At 37.4% G+C, this 21,380-nt stretch overlaps 1 protein-coding gene across 4 annotated transcripts in view; it reads right to left on the bottom strand.

Annotated features, from left to right (window-relative positions):
• The window catches only part of AKR1D1 (aldo-keto reductase family 1 member D1), a 78,836-nt gene that overhangs the window by 32,774 nt on the left and 24,682 nt on the right, over positions 1–21,380 (bottom strand). For all 4 annotated transcript variants that reach the window (XM_079932324.1, XM_079932326.1, XM_079932325.1 and 1 more), the window contains 2 exons: positions 11,662–11,789; positions 1,162–1,334 (listed from right to left, as the gene is read on the bottom strand). In XM_079932324.1, coding sequence (XP_079788450.1) covers positions 1,162–1,254 — 93 coding nt within the window. In that variant the 5' untranslated portion in view covers positions 1,255–1,334; positions 11,662–11,789. The remainder of the gene's footprint in view (positions 1–1,161; positions 1,335–11,661; positions 11,790–21,380) is intronic.

The following is a 21,380-nucleotide window of genomic DNA, read 5'->3' as shown; positions in this document are numbered from 1 at the left end:
CAAAGAGTACTACAATAATAATAGCTAAAATTTTCTGTGCAATCTTCCCTGTAAGATGTAAAATCCATCAGGAAAGAGACCATGTCTTGTTCAGCTTTATATTCCCAGTATAGTATGCGTGCTGGGTGTTCAGGTAATCCTTGTCAAGTGAATGAAAGGATATATATATATATATATATATATATGTATGTATGTGTGTGTATATATATGTACTTGTATATATATATTTATATATATATATATGTGTGCATCAGAGGATATGGAGATGTAAATGCATACAATAATAATAGCTAAAATTTTTTTAACACTTAACCGTGTCAGGCAGAGGCATGACATAATCAGATTCATATCCTTGTGCCTCTGTGCTTCTCTTTCTGCCTACAATGTCCTGCCTCAGCTCTGCTTCTCTGCCTAGTTAACTTATACTTAGTTTAACAGAGTTCATTCACACATGATCATTCAAATTTCAGTAGCATTTCTAGATATAACCACTGTTTATTCTGGTAATTAGCATTAAATGTGGAATTGCAATGTGGAAAGCAGAAAGATATTTTTCTTACAAGTAGAAGCTTTTCTGTGTTTTAATGGAAACCCACTTCAGTCCTCATGGTCAAATCTAACTATTCCCTTTCCTGTGTTTTCAGAGAGATACTGTTTAAAATTCTCAGACAGCATTTACTCTTCATTGTTCTATGATTAATTAGTTATTAGAGTCTGTCTCCTCTATTAGATTTTTAATCCCTAGACAGCAGAGACACTATTCTCTTCATATTTGAAGCTTCTATAGCCTAGTGCTTCATACATGGTAGGTTTTCACTAAACGTTTTGTTGGACTGAACTAAAAATTCTCAAATATGAACTTAAAAAAATCATAAACTCAGAAATTTTACGTACTTCAGTTCAACCTTATAACCAGAATTCAGCCTGAATTTTTGTCAAGGAAGCAGAAAGGTCCCATTCTTTAAGCCAAGATACTTTAAAATCATAAACTGATTTAGTTTAACCATTGGCTCAGTACTTATTCAGCCAAACAGCAGTCCTTCAAGGTTGCATTCATTATTACAATAATTAAATCAATGAAATCCATTCAAAATGAATTACAGATTATCCTTTAGGAAAGTGTTAATTAAAAAAAAAAAAAACAGAGAGAGATAAGCTTACCAATCTAGGTTCTGAGTAGGTACCAAGACCGATGATAGGAATGCTGTTTCCATCACTTAGAGGTATGCGGTGATATGCAGCACTGAGGTACATCTTGGAAAGTCTGAGGTTTCAATTTCTAGAAATGCTTCTGAACACCACAGAAAAGCCTTTTTGAAAAGGTGTCCTAATGCCTATTTAATCAAAGAAAGGAGAGCCAGAGGGAGGAGCAGTGGGAGGGAAGAGAGATTTCTCAACCTGTTTTTTTTTTCAGGTTGTTCTGGAAATCCTAATTGAGGTTGTCCTTTGAACTTATCAGAGGCATGTAAATAATATCCCATTTTGATCTTATGCTTAGTTCTCTGCAAAGAAATGATTTTAAAAATAAAAGGAAACAAATCTAGCTGGCTTCTGTCAGCTAGGATGCTTTGGTTGGTAAGTAACAGACCTATCACAAATTCTCTGAAATAATAAAAGAAATTTATTGGTCTATATTCCTGAAAACTCCAACCTTAGAGCTAGCTCCAGGTGTGACTAAGTTTTCCAGGACTTCCCTAGAGATTTGGGCTAGCAGGACTGGGAAGGGGTCTGGTATTTTTATCACCTAGTTAAGTGGGAAACTGGACTGGAGGGGAAAATGTTATGGCCGGGAACCAGTTTTTCACCCTCAGTTCATTTCTCTGCCTCCTTGCTCTCTCAGTGGATTTTCTCTTTATCACTGAAAGATGGTAACCAGTCCTTAGAGTGACATGGTTCCAGGCTCAAACCCAACAAAAAAAGGGATTTTACGTCATAGCTCACACAGTAATCCAGAAATAGTGTCCAGTTGGCCTCAATTGCCTTTCTTAGTTCCTGGAGCCAATCACTAAGTCAATCAAAGAAAATAAAAAGACTGATTGCTTTAATGTAATTAGAAGCCATTTTTAAATTTGGGGTTGGGCTTAATCCCACCTGGGGAGATTCTGGAGATGTTAAGAAAAAGGAAAGGAGTAGCAGTTAGTGAAACAATTAACACATGTTTATTATAGTCTTCCTCCAAAGGATTGTGTTGTGTATGAGAGTTTTGGACCTGGTGACCTTAAAGATAACTGTGTCCATGATGGTGAAAGTATCCTGAAGTTTGTCTCTAACTGACTTGTCTTCTCTCCAGGACAACCTCATTCTTGCTTACACACACATAATCAGCCAGTGGACACAATAATTTCAACTATGTTGGGGCAGGGTGAAATATGGGCAGTAGTGATCTTCAACATTGTTTGTAATTCGATCCAACAAACACTTATTGTGCACCTTTGTGTGCTAAGATGTTGGCTATATATGTTTATTTTCCTTTTTTTGACTTTTTTGGTGTTTAGCTCTATGAATTTTAGCACATGTACAGATCTGCGTAACTGCCATCACAATTGGGATATTGAAAAATTCTATAACCCGAAGAACTCCTTCATGCTATTTGTCTGTAATCAAAAGCTCCCCCACCAGCAACTCATAAAAATCATTATCTGTTTTCCGTTGCTATAGTTTTATCTTTTGAGAATATCATGTGAATTGAATCATATAGTATGTGACCTTTAGAGATTGGTTTCTTTCACTCAGCGTAACACCTTTGAGATTCATCCAGGTTGTTGTTTGTATCAATAGCTTACTTGTTTTTAATTGCTGAGTAGTAATGTCTATATACATTATATATATGTGCCACAGTTTGTTTCTCTATTTGAAGGACATTGGTTTGTTTCCAGTTTTTGATGACTGTGAATACCGCTGCTATAAATATTTGTGTACAGGTTTTTGCATGAATATTAGTTTTCATTTCTCTTGGCTAAATACCCAGGAGTGGGATTGCTGGGTCATGTGGTGTGTTTAACTTTGTAGGAAGCTGCCAAACTGCTTTTCAGAATGATTATATCATTTTGCATCCCCGTTAGCAATGTGCGTGAATTGCTATTTTTCCGCATCTTTGACAGCACTTAGCATTGTCGGTATTTTATAATTTTAGTCATTCCGATAGGTTTGTCATGGTATCTCATTGTTAATTTTAATTTGCATTGTGGATAATGATGTTGAACACTTTTTCACATACTTATTTGCCATCTATATCTCCTCGTGGTGAAGTGCCTATTCAAACATGGGGGTTCAGTGCCCATTTTTTAGTGGGGTTGTCTTCATAGTGTTGAGTTTTGAGATTTCTTGGTAAATCCTTGATACATGTTCTCTACTGAATACATGGTTTACAAATATTTTTTTCTCAGTATGTAGTTTGTCTTTTCATTCTCTTGACTGTGTCTTTCATGCAGCAAAAGATTTTAATTTTGATAACGTTCAATTTTTTTGTATTGTTTTAGAGTTTCATGTGAAAGAACTTTTTTGTCTAACCCTAGGTCACAGAAGTTTTATTCTATTTTTTTTCTAAAAGTTTTATATAGTTTCATTTTTCCATTTAGATCAATAATCCATTCTGAGTAAATTTTTGTATAATCTAGCATATTTAGGTAGAGGTGTTTTGTTTTGTTTTACGTAAGGGTATCCTATTGTTCCAGTTCCATTAGTTGAAAAAAATTATGCTTTCTTCACTGAATTTCTTTTGCACTACTGTTAAAAATCAAAGGTCATATTTGGGTAAATCTACTTTTGGACTTTCTACTTGGTTTCATTGATTTATGTGTCTCTTCCTTTACTGATACCACACTGTTTAAATTATTCTAACTTTATAAAAGGACTTAAAAAATCAAATGGTATAATTTCTCCAACTTTATTCTTCTTTTCCAAAAGTATCTTAGCTATTCTTATTTATTAACTTTCTATATAAATGTTAGAATCAGCTTGTCTGTGTCTTCACAAGTCCTGCCAGAATTTTTTGAATTGAGTTAAATCTGTAGATCAATTTCTTATCTTTACTCCTTTGAGTCTTTGAATCCATGAACACAGTATTTCTCTCCATTTATTTAGCTCTTCAGCATCTTGAGGTTTTCAGCCATACACATCCTATATTTGTTTTGTTAGATTTATACCTAAGTATAGGTATAAATATTTAGTTTTTTAGAGCCATTCTAAATGGCATTTTAGAAATCCTGTTTCCAACTCTACATTGCTAATACATAGAAATAGGATTGATTTTTATGGCTTCGATCATTTAGTATTTATTGAGACTTGATTTGTTTTTGTTGTCTGACATACTATCTATCATGGAGAATATTCCACATGTGCTTGAGAAAAATATGCAATCTGCTGTTTTGGGTAGGGTCTTCTCTAGATGTCTTTTAGATACAGTTGGTTCATAGCATCATTCAAGTCCTCTATTTTTCAACTGATCTTCTGGCTTGTTGTTTTATCTATTCTTTAGAGTGGGGTACTGAAGTTTCTAACTGTTACTGTAAAACTATTTCTCCTTTCAATTATGTCAGTTTTTTGCTTCATATATTTTGTGGTTCTTTTGTTAGAGGCATATATGTTTATAATTGGCATATCTTGATATATTGACCCTTTTGTCAACATGTAATGTCCTTCTTTGTCTCATCACGATTATTGACTTCAAGTCCATGTTGTCTGATATTAGTATATCCATCCCAGGTCTCTTTTGGCATTTTTTTATTGCATGGAATTTATTTTTCATCCTTTTACTTTCAATCTATTTATGTCCGTGGATTTAAAGTAAGTCTCTTTTAGACAACATATATTTGGATCATTTTTAAAAATTGATTCTTCCAATCTCTTCTTTTTAATTGGAGGGTTCAATCCATTTACAGTTCAATTATCGATAAGAAAGGATATACTTCTGCAATTTTGCTATTTGTTTTCTCTATGTCTTATTTTCTTTTTATTCCTCAATTTTCTTTTTATCCCTCACTACTGCCTCGTTCTATGAGTGATTTTTTTTTTCTAGTTTACTATTCTGACTCCCATCTTGTTTCCTTTTCTGTATACTTAAAAAAAGGTTATTTCCTGGATGTTTTAGTCAGCTTGGCTGCTATAACAAAATATCATAGACTGTGTGGCTTCAGCAACGGCCATTTATTTTTCACAGTTATGGAGACTGAAAAGTCCAAGGTCAAGGTCAAGATACTGGCAATGAGTTTCTGATGAGAGCTCTCTTCCTAGCTTGCAGAAGGCCTACTTCTATTTCTGTCTTCACATGGTGGGGAAAAGAGAGAGAGAGAACAAGCACACTCTGGTCTCTTCTTATAAGGGTATAAATCTCATCATGAAGACCTCACCCTCATGACCTCATCTAATTACCTCCCAAAGGCCCCATCTTCAAATACCATCCACATTGGGAGCTAGGGCTTCAACATATGAATTTTGGGGAGACACAATACAGTCCGTAATACTAGGGTAACCCTGGGGTTACAATTAGCATTTTAACTTTGTAAGAATCAGGTTTGAATTAGAACCAAGATACTTTCAGTAGTATTGGGTTTGCCAAAAAGATCATTCGGGGTTTTCCATAACATCTTATGGAAAACCCCAAATTAACTTTTTGGCCAACCCAATACATAAAAACTCTGATCCTTTAAAACTCCATCTCCCCCCTTTATGTTGTTATTTTTACCAATTACATGTTTATACATTGTGGGTCAATTAACATAAATATATAATTATTGCTTTATTTATCTTTTAATCATGTAGGGAAAAAAAGGAGTTATAAACCAGACATACAATATTACTGGTTTTTATATTTATCTATGTAGCTACATTTACTGTTGTGTTCCTTATCTCTTCATATGGCTTCAATTATCCTTTTATTTCAGCCTGGAGGACTCCCTTTAGGATTTCTTGTAGCACGGGTCTACTAGTAATGAGCTCTTTCTGTTTTTGTTTTCCCGGATATGCAATTATTGATGGACGGTTCTTTTCTTTCAGTCCTTTATATATGTCATCCCACTGTCTTCTGGCTTCCAGTTTCCAAAGAAAAATGGGCTATTAATTACACACAGTATCTCTTGTATGTGATTAATCACTTCCCTCTTGCTGCTTTCTAGATTCTCCCTTTGTCTTTGGGATTTGACAATTTGACTATGTGTTTTCCTGCGAATCTCTCTTGGTTTATGCTTCTTGGAGTTCATTGAGATTCTTGGATATTTAGATTTATGATTTTCATCTAATCTGGGACACTTTGGGCCATTATTTCTTCAAATAGTCTTTTTGTTTCTTCCTCTCTTCTCCTTCTGGGACTCCGGGTATGTATATGTCAGTATACTTGATGGTGTCTCATAGGTCTGTTAGGTTTGGATCATTTCTTTCCTTCTTTTCTCTTTTCACTTCTTAAACTGGATGTCAATTGATCTATCTGTACTTTTATCTCCAGAATTTCTATTTGTTTCATTTCTATAATTTCTACTAATATTCTGTATTTGGTGAGACATATTCTCCTGGTTCCTTTGTTCTTTCTCCATGACTTCCTTTAGCTCTTTGAGCATATTTAAGAGAGTTGATTTAATGTTTCCGTCTAGTAAGTCTAAATGTCTAGGTGTCCTCATGGACAGTGTCTATTAGTTTCTTTCCTTCCCCCTGTGAATGAGCCATACTTCCCGGTTTATTTGCATGTGTTGTAATTTTCTGTTGTTTAAACGTGGAGATTTTTAATATTAAACGTGACAACCCTGGAAATCAGATTTCCCCTCTCTTCAGGGTTTGTTTTTGCTGTTTGTTGTAGGCTGTTGCTGTTTGCTTGTTTTGTGACTTCTCCAAACTATTTTGGTTAAGTCTGTATTGTTTGTGATGTGAAGTCTGTGTTCCATTAACTTGGGGGTCACCTGGTATTTTGACGGAGTTTCTTTCAATGGAAAAAGAAAAGGAAAGAAGAGAAGAAAATACTCGCCCAGTCTTGGCAGATTGGTTCTATGTTGGAGCACTCCTTCAATGCTCAGCCACGCTGCTTACAATTCTGCCTTAGCCTTCACTCACAGCTTGCACAGAGCCTGAAGGCCACTCAGAGGTAAAAGCTTGGAGTCTTCTCAGGCCTTCTTTGAGCATGTACCCACCCCTGACACTATGTATACCTGATTCCCTGGTATACATGGGAGCCTTTAAAGGCCCCTTTACCCCCACATATCTCTTTTCCCTGCCTGCTGTTTCCCAGGGTTTTCAGTCTGTTTGTTGCTTGTCCCAACTGTTATCCCTAGCCCGAGGCTGCCACAGCCAATATTTCTGCCTTTAAATGCATACAGCAAAAGCCTCCTAGGCTGTCACCTTAGCCCTAGAAATGCTTGAGTCAGGCAAAATAAAGTCAAGCCCTTCAGACAGCCACCGGATGGGCTGGAACTTACAACCACAATTCTTAGAGAATTCTTCGAGAAATTCTGCATTGCTCCCTCTGGCACTAGCCTCCTGCACCAGGAATGTGGGTGCAGTCCTGGTGGCTGGCACCAAATAGGGGTATAGCATGTGGGACGTAGGCAATTTAAATCACCACAGCTGTCTCTTACTGCAAAGCAACAGCTTCTCTCTTCATCAAGCTTTCCCCTGGTTGTAGGTTTTTGACTAGACTCCAGAGTTCTGCAAAAAAATGATGCTGACAGCTTTTGCCAGCTCATCAGGTTTTTGTAAAGGGACAGAGCTCTGGAGTTCCCTACTCTCCTATTTTCCTCTATTCATTTTTTAAAAATCTTTAAAAATTTCTGTTTTTTTTTTTTTTTTTTTTTTGCTGTACGCGGGCCTCTCACCGCTGCGGCCCCTCCTGTTGCGGAGCACAGGCTCAGCGGCCCGCTCCACGGCATGTGGGATCTCCCCGGGACCGGGGCACGAACCCGCGTCCCCCGCATTGGCAGGTGGACTCCCAACCACTGCGCCACCAGGGAAGCTCAAATTTCTCTGTTTTGAGATTGGATTATATTCAAGTTCACTTCATCTTTCCTCTGTCTTCTTTCTTCTCTCCTCCATTCTGATACTGAACTCATCCACTGCGTTCCTTTTTTTTCTTAAATCAACTTTATTTATTTTTTTTTTTTTGCGGTACGCGGGCCTCTCACTGCTGTGGCCTCTCCCGTTGCGGAGCACAGGCTCCGGACACACAGGCTCAGCGGCTATGGCTCATGGGCCCAGCCGTTCCACGGCATGTGGGATCCTCCCAGACCGGGGCACGAACCCGTGTCCCCTGCATCAGCAGGCGGACTCTCAACCACTGCACCACCAGGGAGCCCGAGTTTATTTTTTAGAGAAGTTTTAGGTTCACAGCGAAATCGAGCAGAAACTACAAGAGTTCGCATGTACTCTTTGCTCCTCCATATGCTTCTCCCACTATCAACGTACCCACCAGAGTGGTACACTTGTTACAACTGATGAACCTATACTGACACATCACTAGCCACCAAAGTCCATGCTTTACAGCAAAGTCCATGGTTTACATCAGGGTTGACTCTTGGTGTTATACATTCTATGAGTTTTGAAAAATGTATAATATCATGTGTCCACCATTACAGTATCATACAGAATAGTTTCCCTGCCCTAAAAATCCACTGTGGTCTGCTTACTCACCCCTCCTTCCTTCCTAATCCCTGGCTTCCACGGATCTTTTTACTGTGTCTGAAGTTTTGTCTTTTCCAGAGTGTCATATAGTTGGAATCATAGCTTTTCAGATTGGCTTCTTTCACTTAGTAATATGCATATAAGGTTGCTCCACGTCTCCCCCACCCTTCATGTCTGTTCATGGCTTGATACCACATTTCTTTTTATCAGTGAATTATATTCCATTGTCTGGATGGACCACAGCTTCTTTTTTTTCTTTTAATAAATTTATTTATTTATATTTATTTTTGGCTGCGTTGGGTCTTTGTTACCGCCCACGGGCTTTCTCTAGTTGCGGCGAGCGGGGGCTACTCTTTGTTGTGGTGTGCGGGCTTCTCATTGCAGTGGCTTCTCTTGTTGCGGAGCACAGGCCCTAGGCGCGCGGGCTTCAGTAGTTGTGGCATGTGGGCTTCAGTAGTTGTGTCTCACGGGCTCTAGAGCGGAGGCTCAGTAGTTGTGGCCCACGGTCTTAGTTGCTCCGTGGCATGTGGGATCTTCCCGGACCAGGGTTCGAACCCATGTCCCCTGCATTGGCAGGCAGATTCTTAACCACTGCACCACCAGGGAAGTCCCCACAGTTTCTTTTTCCATTCACCTACTGAAGGACATCTTGGTTGAGCCCAAGTTTTGGCAATTATGAATAAAGCTGCTATATACATTTGTGTGCAGGTTATTGTGTGGACATAAAATTTCAACTCCTTTGGTTAAACTCTAAGGAGCACGATTGCTGGATCATGCTGTAAGAATAATTGTTTAGTTTTGTAAGAAACTGCCAACCTGTCTTCCAAAGTGGCGTTCCCACCACCGATGCATGAAAGTTCTTGTTGCTCCACTTCAATGAGTTTTTTACGTTATGTTTTTCATTTCTAAAATTACTATTTGATCATTCTTTTAAAAAAATATTTCTTTGTTGAGACTCTCTATTCTTTCACTGGCTTCAAGACTGTTCTTGATTTTTGGTAAGGCACTCTTGTAATAGCTGCTTCAACATTTTTGCCAGATAATTACAATCTCTATGACATCTTGGCATTGACATCTTTTGGTTTTACCCTACATAAATTTATATTTTCCTTGTTATTCACTTGCAATGTAAATTTAGATTATATTGAAGAGTTTTTGAAAATGAGGTCTTAAGACATTGGGTCCTATTTATATCCTGTAAAATGTTGATATTTTTGTTTTAGAAGGCAGTCGACCTGGTTAGGTTTAGGCCACAAGGTTCCCCTGCCTCTGTGAACTATGGTTCATTTCTCAGATTTTGCAGTGATCTTTGGATTTATCTTGCATGTATACCACCTGATGGCACATCTGGGACTTAGGCAGTGGTGTATCTATATAGTTCATTTCTCAAAATATTTGATATAACGAATAGTATCTGATCCAAGCATACACGGTTTAAGGGTGAGCCCAGGGTAGTTCATAAACAACTTTATGGCGTCACTTTCCCAAATTCTTCCCTCACTGCAATCTCTTGGTTACATTCTAGTTCCTTAATGTTCTCTTTTTGGTCTTCTATCTAGAAAGCTTTGGTTACCCCGCTGCTCTATTGTGTGCTTCCACAACTGCACCTGAATCTAGGGCCATGTGACAAGAGACTATAGAGACAGTATAAAGGCAAGAGAGGTTGGATCCACTCTCTTGGAACTGCAGCTCCCCTGAAAAAAGAGGAAGCTTTCCCTTCTGCATAGTTTTGGATCCTGCTGGCCTGTATTACCTGAGAATGCTACAACGCCTATCATGGAATTTCTTGGGAACTAGGTCACAAGTTAATAGAGGGGAAAGAAAAAGAGGCAAAAAAGTAGGGGAAAGTAGGGGATTTTCAGATTCTCTAAGTACTATGAGTTTCTCTCTCACGTCAGAACTAGAGGTCTTCTCCTGAAGTTCTGTCTGCACTCTGGTGCCCACTAACTGGTTGGCAGGGTGATACTGAGAGAGCCCAGTGACACTTGAGTTTTGTTCTTCTTTCCTAATCCACCTGCTACTATTTACTTTTCAGAGTCCTGAACTAACTTCCTCCCATCCTATTTCATGTTTTATAGCTGTATTCAGTGGGAGAGTCAGGGTAGAATATGCTTACTTCATCTTAGTGGAGCTAGAACCCTCACTTATTCCTAAAATTAATTTTTAATTTATCACACATGCTGACTAAATTGATGTGAATTTACATATTGGATTGCTTTTCTTTTGAGAAATGGCTGGAGTTACTCTTTATATATTGATACTGATACTGATACTCTTTATATATTGATACTTAAACAATATGTTAAGTTAAACAATTCCTTCAAAGCAGGATACAGTGACTCTGAAGAGAGCAAACTGACTATTGCAGTGAGGGTGGTTCCTGCTTCTCAGTAAACTAGGTTTGGTTGGCAGGGTTTAATGATCTTACAAGAATCATTCTGTTGATGTGTATAGTCCAATTTTTACAAGGTTGAAGGTTGGGATTTATGATGTGAGAGAACTTTTAGGACCAGAAGAAATCTGCATAAGGAAGTCTGTTTTGAAAATGTTTTTAAAAACACCTATTAATTTTTTTCAGCAGGGTCAAGTGGGTATTGATCCACCAATTAGACTCATAGCAGTGACTATGGTCTGAGGAAAATGCATGAGAATGTTTTGTCTCTCTTTAAATGGCACAAAAAGACCCTAGGGGTTTAGAAGGAAGAAAATGAAATTGTAGAAAACCGTACTGAGAACCCTTTAGTCATTTACCAGGCAGCGTCAATGTAGAAAACAAACCCAAAGAAAAAGGGTGTTGAGTTCTCTGAAAATGAATACTGTTCCAGAGATTTGAGCAGAAACTGTCTACTTTGTGTAATTAGTTTCAGCTGAGGGTTTTGAGTCAACTGTTATTTTGGGGGACCGTCTACTTCTGGGAGATTTCAAAGAACTCTCAGCTTGAGGTCTACCAATGAAATGGAAGTCCGATGATTTAGAGAAAATGATGTATTGCTTTTAATTGAAAATATGAATCCAAGGATCATTACCCTAGAGTTTCATTACTGTGTTAATTATTAGCAGTACCTGATAAGGTCCTATTTGTTGGAGCCAAGGCAAATCTCCCTTTATTTTCTTTTCCAGAAGACTCAATCTTCAGATTTCAGGTCATTCAGAGATTGCTTCTGTGATTAATTTGGAAAAGCCACTCATACCTGTTTAATGATAAGATTACTAATATCAGTTTGCAGTAAGGCAAAGACTAGGATTAGAGTGAAACTTCTAAATGCAGAGTGGGCTGTTATTAACTCATAAAGGGAGTTATAGCCCATGTCATTAAGACTAATGGGGGTACCTTGAGATGTGGAAATTCCAGTCTCTGAGAACTTTGACAATTTTCAGTTTTAGAATTCCTTGGCTTTCTCTACATTTTTGTAAAGATTAAGGATAAAGATAATGAAGTTTTTGAGTAAAAGGCAAAATTCTTCAAAGTTCTTTAATAATAGTCTGGCAGAAAAAGTCTTAATCTACCTTAAAAATAAGCAAAGAATGATCAAAGCATAGTAGAAAATAGTGATTGGATCAATATTTGCTCTTTTATTTCATGCTAACTGGCAGGCTGGCCCAGGTAATTGTTATCTGAAGTGAATTCTCTTTTGGAAGAGGCCCATATGCCAAGAGTGAATTTGAATCCGGGCGCATAACTTGCTTGACAACCTCTAGTTTTTGTGTTTAAGTATGAACTATAAATGAACAAAATTAAATTAGGGTTACCAAAAGGTGCATTATTATGTTTGACTGTTTAATTACTGAAAGGATTCACAGGACTCAATTTATGCTCATGTTACAGGCAACAAATATAATATAGCAATATTATAGCTATATATATTATATATTATAATAGCAGGAGAAGAATATGCACTGGGAGGGCCCTGGAGATCTCAGGTGCAGGTTTCCTTACCCTTCCACCACTGGGTTGCCCAGGATACACTTTGTCTTCAAGGTTTTGAACGTCCACTGCCATGTGTGTGAAGCACCTTGGTGCCAAGAAACCTAAAGCCTGCTCCAGGTAAGCTGGTTGGTGGCCCAGGCACATTCCAGCCACGTGACCAGTCTGAACTGGCAACTCTGCCCGTCAGGTGCAAGTTAAATCCAGTTATTACTACTGAACGTTGTTGACAGACTGGTACCTCTGTCTCAAAATAACTCACAGATCTATGGTTACAGAACCTTTATTTCATGTATCTCATAGTGTTTCCAAGGGTCACTCTCATGCTCCAGGCAGTTCTGGAGATAAGCATCTGGCCAATTCAGATCAGCTGAGATTAGCCCAAAGGTCCAGATAGGGCACAAGCAATTTCCTAATACATGTTAAACAATCAAGGGATTTTTCTTGGGAATTCCCTGGTGGTCCAGACGTTAGCAGTCTGTGCTCTTACTGCCGAGGGCCTGGGTTCAATCCGTGGTTGGGGAACTAAGACCCCACAAGCCGTGTGGCACGGCCAACAAAACAAAAAATAATAGGCAAGGGATTTTTCTTCCTCATGTGTGGAAGGAGAATTGTTAGGTTCAAGGTGCTACAGCTATGGGTAGTGTGATAAGTGAAGAAGAAGCAATGATGACAATAACTTGTCTCCAGGGCCTTTAATTTATCCCATAAATGTATTATAATTGTTTCCAATTGACAAGGCATTTAAGTCTAAAACCCAGGGAAAAAAGTCTTTTAAAACTTACTTTACCAGTCCTTTATTTAATAACAGATATGTTTCTTTTAACCTGAAAAGTATACAATTATTGATATGTACTTATATTAATACATTTTATTTAGACATAATTAACCTGGGAAGGTAAATTTTCATTTTGATTTATCAGGTCCTCCCCCCTTTCAAGTTTCATAATCAAAAGAGTTTGTACAGTTTTTCTAAATTAATGAAAATTTGGAGAATGCCAAGTAAACCTGATTATTTTTACCTATTTTTAAAATAAAATTTTGTGGTACCTAGTGGTCTTTCCAGGAAATTCAATGATAGGTTAGTCATCAAAAGACATCTTAATTGAAAAAATTTCCCAAGTTGGGACATTTGAAAGGACTCATGAGACCCCAAAGAGTCAAGTCAGGTAATGCTTTGATTTACAGGTGAAGGAGAGAGCACAGCAAGAAGTTCAGGCAAGAATGACAGGTCGGAGAAGTGGCCTCTACCAGGCTCAAGCTTCCCAGGGGACACGTTCACACACACAGCACGTCCAGTGTCCTGGCTGAACCACCACGATCTACGAGGGCTTTCTTAGCCTCGGCTGGAACTCAAAACCGAGGCTCCCAGAATAGATGTTTATGACTCTGCCAGCTAACTTAACTGGTTGGGCCAGTTGCACACCATCACTAAAGAAGCTGACCTTGGGGGTAGAACTGATTTCTAAGGGAGTTTCATTCTTTAACTCACAGATCATAAAACTGACCCCTTTTTGGCCAAGAGTCAAAAATGTCATCCAGGAGATCCAGAGATAGAGTTTTTCCATTCCATCTGTAAATCAACTCTATCGTCCATATAGTTTTATTTTTCTGAATTTGGGAAAGGCAAAATCAAGAATGCCTAGAGGGTAAAAGTTATAAACATAAGACACAAGTTTGTAGAGGCAGGCACAAGTTATAGGGAATGTTTTATTTTGTCCAGGCATTATTCTTAAAGCAAATCACAGCCAGAAACAATAATTAGTAGAAACTTTTAACTCTTTGGAGCAATAAGGAACTTTTTGTTAAAATGATTTAAGAACATGCCAGAATTAATGAGGGCTAACAGAATACTGAGACAACAGAAAAGACATTTTTTATTGAAAAAAAATTTATTTTGTTCTATGGCACAAAATAATCGAGTCATTTTACAGAAAGACAACCTAAATTGTCATTTTCACCTTTGGGTCAATATTCATGTAATAATTTGTAATAATGGATTTATTAATATGTAAGTATTTATATGTAAGTATTAAGACATTCAAAGATATATAAATATACAAATAGATGATAAATGTAAAGGTTTTAATTTTAGTCTTAATGTATAATTAATTTATAAGCATGTTAAATAAATTATGTTTATCATATTGAGTTTATAATCTTAATCATGTACAACAATTTCTTTGATAAATAGACAAATTATATTTACTATCCTGTCTTGATATTTGTATTTTTCTGTATCTACTGCTAAGCCTGTAAGGATCTTCTCTACATCAAAGCCTAAGAAACAATAATAAAAACACTTGTCTGGGACTTCCCTGGTGGTCCAGTGGGTAAGGTTCCACACTCCCAATGTAGGATCAGGGAACTAGATCCTGCATGCTTGCTGCAGCGAAGATCCCGTGTGCCGCAACTAAGACCCAGCGCAGCCAAAATAAATAAGTAAAAATAAATAAATAATTATATTAAAAAACCTCTTGTCAATATTATGTGACTGACTGATCAGGTTTGGTGGGCATCTACTGTCTGCCTAGCGCTCTTGCCATCTTTGGGAGGCAATCTTCCCTCCATCTTTTTGAAAATTGCTCCTTTACTTAGTCTAGTCACGTGGTTATTATAGAGGCTGCTAATCACAGTATCTTTCACTCTTCCTGGCCAGTGTCAATTGGTCCAGAGGTAAGCACATAAAGTAGGTGGGGTCAGTCAGAATCCCTGCCAAGAAGAGGAAGATGATCTGAGAGAATGTAACCGACAAGAAAAGGAAAGCAGTGACAAGTGATGGGAGAATGTCCTGGTTGTGTTTGTATCCACCCTTCAGGCTTTCCCAAGGTCCAGCCCTTCTCGCTACTACATGAACTAGAAGGAAGTGCGTAAGAGAACTTATAAGGAGAGAGATGTAAAATATAGGAAATGTATTGTTAAAAAACAAATCAGGAATTTTTTTAGTAGACAATATAAATGTGAACAAGGTTTGCAAGATTCAGAAAACATTTTTGCATTATATATGATGTAACCCATTATGTATGATGTTACCCATATGCAAAAATTTCTTCCAGGTTTATTCCCAGGTATAGCAAGGGCAAAAAGTAATTCTACATGATTGTAAGAGCGATGTTTATGCAGCTGCACTCTGATACTGCAGTCTGACAATTTCACCAGGTATTGTTAAGAAAAATTTCCTAAAACTTGGAAACCATACAGGGGTATTGTTTAAAAAGTTCCTCCAAGAATTATTTAATTCTCTAGGACTCTTTACTACTTGATAAAAATCTAGGTATTGAATTTATATGTTAACTTGTAGATTTCTGTTAGAAAAGATAGTCCCAAAAGTTATAGCTGTCTTGCTCTGTGGGACATTAACCAGTTTTGTACCTAACCCAGCATTTTTTTTTCTAAATGTTTAAAATGTCTTTCCTGATGGATTACTTAAACTTTTGTTTTTAAAATTCTCTTGGAACCCGTTTTACCGTTTTATTTGTTCTCTTCTTAATAGGTGAAATAAACCTTTGACATTTGTTTATATTACATTTATATGAGTCATATTTTCAACGTTTTGAAAATTATAGTTTGACAGGATATTTGTGGAGAGTACTCCTGTCCTTAAATTGGGTGCCTAAATTTAGGGATAAAGGTAAATTTGTTTTGAGTGATACAATTCAACAAGTGGTAACTCATTATGTAATCCAGGGCTCTGGAAATTCGAAGGGTTTTTTTAGCCACTTTGCTCAAGATTTTATGGGAAACTTCCAGAAAGAGCAAGACTATGACAGCAGTATAATGTTTGAGTCTCTCCAAATATACAAGAAAACTTTCCTATGTCCAAACTCTAGAGACAATAACAATAAAACTCTGTGTGTGTCATAAATTTAGGACATTAATTAGGGTTGATGTTCCTAACTAATGAACAGCTTCTAAAAAAAATGAAGAAGAGCAGCAACACAATAAATTACTTAAAACACTGAATATTCTTCTAAAAAAAATGATACAAATGAACTTATTTACAAAACAAAAACAGACTCACAGACTTAGAGAACGAACTTACAACTTATGGTTACCAGGGGAAAGGTGGGGGGAGGGATAGTTAGGGAGTCTGGGATTGACATGTACACACTGCTATATTTAAAATGAATAATCAACAAGGACCTACAGTATAGCACAGGGAACTCTCCTCAGTATTATGTAACAACCTAAATGGAAAAAGAATTAGAAAAAGAATAGATACATGTATATGTATAACTGAATCACTTTGCTGTACACCTGAAACTAACACAACATTGTTAATCAACTATATATAATATAAAGTAAAAAGTTAAAAAAATTGAATATTCAGATTAAAAGAAATTAAAATGGCCCTTAAACATGTTAAAAGTTGTTCAACCTCTCTCACACACAAAATAACAGAAATGCAAATTCAAACTAAACTGAGATATTATATTTTACATATCAGACCGGAAAAAATCTTCCCCATTGTGGAGGCTGTGTGGAAGCAGGCACGGTCACACGTTGATGAAGGGAATGCAAGATGGTGCACCCCTATGTACCCCTATGGAGGGACATTTGGCAATATCTAGAAAATCACATACACATTTACTCATTGATCTAGCAATCCCTGTCCTGGGAATCTATCCACAGACACAATGGCAAAAACATAAAATTATGGGTGCACAAGTTTTTGCTACATAAATTATCCATATTTGCAAGACACTAGAAAAAAATCAAAAGAACTATGTGGCAAGGACTATTTTGCTGGTACCATGGCTGAATCTTCAGTAGTCTATTCTAATTTTATTTAGCTACCTGCTCTGGTTGATGATTAGACATCAACCAGAAGACCGTGACTTGTATGAACATAAATCTATTGACCTACTTTCTTTCCCAATAAGTGTGATCTTTGGTCAGAGGCACCGTTGTTTGGTAAATAATTACAGTACATGGAGATTCTGTAAATATTTATATTCTGGAAGAAATGCTGTGAGCAAGTAATGCATATCTGAGCCAAAATGTCAAACTTCAGTGAGAACAAACACTGTCCCCTCTTTGATAGAAGGGATCTGGTGTAATCAATCCATCACAGTCTGTCAATGAAACCAACACAGTCGTCCAGGGAATAGGGCAATATCTGCTGTTGTCTTGTTGGGTACCAAGAAGTAACAGGGTCATTCTCTGAGCATCTATACAACTAGCTAGACACTCCCCATGAATTTGTGTTGATCTTTAGACTATTTCTCTTTTCACACAAAGTGGGTAGCTAGCAATACCATGCGACATTCCACCCACTGGGAAGATTTTCTTTCACCTATATCTTCAGGGGTACTCTGGAGTAAGACCATAGTGTAGCAGTCATCCTGTTCTGTCGGAGTTGGCCATAGTGCATGCCATCTAACTGTAAACCAGACCTTTGGTTTTCTTCCTTTATTAACTGGTCACATGGAACTTCCCACGAAGATGTATGTATAAGGAAATCACAGAATGTCAGGACTGGTGAAAATGGTGACCATTACCCCCCTCAGCCTGAAAAGGCAAGAATGGGGAGTGGTTCCTGAAACCAACAAAGTGATTGTGTTTCAAATTTTGTTTCCTTTAAAAATCATGTTTGGTAATCTGGAGAAAACCATAATTCGAAAAGATACATGCACCCCAATGTTCATTGCAGCACTATTTACAATAGCCAAGACATGGAAACAACCTAAATGTCCATGATAGATGAATGAATAAAGATGTGTAGCACAGGGAGATCAGCTCGGTGCTTTGTGACCACCTAGAGGGGTGGGATAGGGAGGGTGGGAGGGAGGGAGATGCAAGAGGGAAGAGATATGGGGACATATGTATATGTATAACTGACTCACTTTGTTATAAAGCAGAAACTAACACACCATTGTAAAGCAATTATACTCCAGTAAAGATGTTAAAAAAAAAAAAAAAGATGTGGTACATATATACAATGGAATACTACTCAGCCACAAAAAAGAATGAAATAATGCCATTTGCAGCAACAGGGATGGGCCTAGAGATTATCATACTAAGTGAAGTTAAGTCAGAAAGAGGAAGACAAATGCCATATGCTATCACTTATATGTGGAATCTAAAATATGACACAAGTGACTGGCATAGTTTCTATAAGATAATAGAGGCTGAAGAAAAGATTTGTTTGAATTCAGTTTACATGGATGGTCTAGCCTCTGGATAACGAAGCCCAGAATTTCAGAGTTGGAACAAACTTTGAAAAGACACTGCAATATTAACAGAGTAACACAGTATTAATGTCCAAATTGTTATTCTTAAAATTATTGGCCTCCCGAATTGTGACAATTTGTTGCCTATGCACAGTCAGTGCCTTTTGATTTTGAAAGAGTAAATCTAGCAAATTCATCTTTGGGTGTATGCTGAGATAGCTTCCCATATTAGGAAGATTCCGCCATAGAAACAGTAACCACCAGATAATATAAAAAGAACAACATACAACATGGATAAGTTCACAGATATGTTAAGTGAAAGACACTAAAACATGGAAGAGTACATACTGTATGACTTCATTTCAATGAAATTCAAAAACAGGCAAAACTAATCTATGGCAATAGAAGTTGGAATAATGATTACTTTGGGTAGAGGTTTATTGACTGGGAGGGGTCACAGGGAGCCCTCTGGGTGGCTGAAAATGTTCCATATTTTCTGCCTGGGTTGTGGTTACAGGGATATATACATTTGTAACAATTTGCTTAGCCGTACACTTAAGATTTGTGCACTTGATAGCATGCATGTTAAACCACAATTTAAAAATTTAAGAAAAGAGTAATTAAGTATCCTGCATACAGGCACTTATGTTTGTTTACATATTATATTGTGAAGGGGCAGGTGTTATAATATTAGTTTTTGAAAGAGAGGGAGACTAGTGTAAAAGTCTGGGGATTCCAGACATTTTCCCATTACAATCACCTATTTTCAGCTAAGATTTGAGGTATATGTGTTTCTTCTTGGCCTTAAATAATACAGATACTGACTACATACTTGTCCAGTGCCAGCACAATTCAGTCCAAGCATTAAGGTACTCTACCAGCAAGCAAAGGGGCAGCGTGATGAATGGTACAAACATAGTATGCTTATTTGCTCCTTGCTTCTTTGTTTTTTAAACATGATAGACTTATTTGTCATTTATGTGTGGTCTTTGTTTGTTGTTTTTGTTTTTTGACAGCACCATGCAACTTGTGGGATCTTAGTTCCCCAACCAGGAATCAAACCTGTGCCCTCTGCAGTGGAAGTGTGGAATCCTAACCACTGAACCTCCAGGGAATTCCCTGTTCCTTGCTTCTGTGTCTCTCATAAATAACTAAAATGTAGTTATTTATTTTGGTTCCTAAATGTAGGGTGCCCCATTATTGCTGTGTCTCCTCAATGTTCTAAAGCAAAAGTTTGTTACATTCAAATATTATCAAACTGTCCAAAGTCTATAAATCTAGCCATGTAAATTGGAAAAGCACTAATGGTTTTCTATTTGTTCTGCAGTGGTGTAAATACAACAAAAATTTCACTTAAAATAACAAAGACATGGAAAAATCATGAGGTTTTCACTTGTACTATCTGTAAAGGAATCTAATATTACTATGTTTAAGAAATGGTGCCTCTTTTTTCTCCAAAAAAATGTTTTTTGATTGAAGCATAGTTGATTTACAATATTATATTAGTTTCAGGTGTACAGAATAGAGATTCAGCATTTTTGCAGATTCTACGCCATTATAGGTTATTAGAAGATAATGGCTATAGTTTCCTGTGTTGTACAACGTATCCTGTTGCTTATCTATTTTATACACAGTAGTTTGTATCTCTTAATCCCATACCCTTAATTTGTCCCTTCCCCTGCCCTCTCCCCTTTGGTAACCACAAGTTTGTCTTCTATATCTATGAGTCTGTTTCTGTTTTGCATATACATTCATTTGTATTATTTTTTAGATTCCATATATAAGTGATATTAGACAGCATTTGTCTTTCTCTGTCTGATTTATTTCACTAATCATAATATTCTCTAAGTCGATCCACATTGCTGCAAATGGCAGAATTTCATTGTAATATTCCATAATGTGTGTGTGTGTGTATATGTATATATATATATATATATATATATCCAATCATCTGTTGATGGGCATTTGGGTTGCTTCCATGTTTTGGCTATTGTAAACAGTGCTGCTATGAACGTTGGGGTGCATGTGTCTTTTTGAATTAGTGTTTTTGTTTTTCTGAATATATACCCAGGAGTGGAATTGCTGGATCGTCGGTAGCTCTATTTTTAGTTTTGTTTAAAAAAAATTTTTTTTGTTTTTGGCTGCATTGGGTCTTCGTTGCTGCGTGTTGCGGCGAGCAGGGGCTACTCTTCATTGTGGTGTGCGGGCTTCTCACTTCGGTGGCTTCTCTTGTGTGGAGCACTGGCTCTAGGCACATGGGCTTCAGTAATTGTGGCACTTGGGCTCAGTAGTTGTGGCTCGTGGGCTCTAGAGTGCAGGGTCAGTAGTTGTGGTACACGGGCCTAGTTGCTCCGTGGCATGTGGGATCTTCCTGGACCAGGGCTCGAACCTGTGTCCCCTGCATTGGCAGGCAGATTCTTAATCACTGCACCACCAGGGAAGCCCTATTTTTAGTTTTTTGAGGAACCCCAATAATGTTTTCCATAGAGGCTACACCAATTTACATTCCCACCAACACTGTACAAGGATTTCCTTTTCTCCACATCCTCACTGACATGTTATTTATAGACTTTTTGATGATGGCCATTCTGACAGGTGTGAAGTGATATCTTATTCTTGTTTTGATTTGCATTTCTCTAATAATTAGCAATGTTGAGCATCTTGTCATGTGCCTGTTAGCCATC

This window comes from Stenella coeruleoalba (assembly GCF_951394435.1).
Source record: "Stenella coeruleoalba genome assembly, chromosome: 9".
Taxonomy (NCBI): domain Eukaryota; kingdom Metazoa; phylum Chordata; class Mammalia; order Artiodactyla; family Delphinidae; genus Stenella; species Stenella coeruleoalba.
Note: the sequence above shows the minus strand (reverse complement) of the source record. Positions and strands in the feature narration are given on the sequence as shown.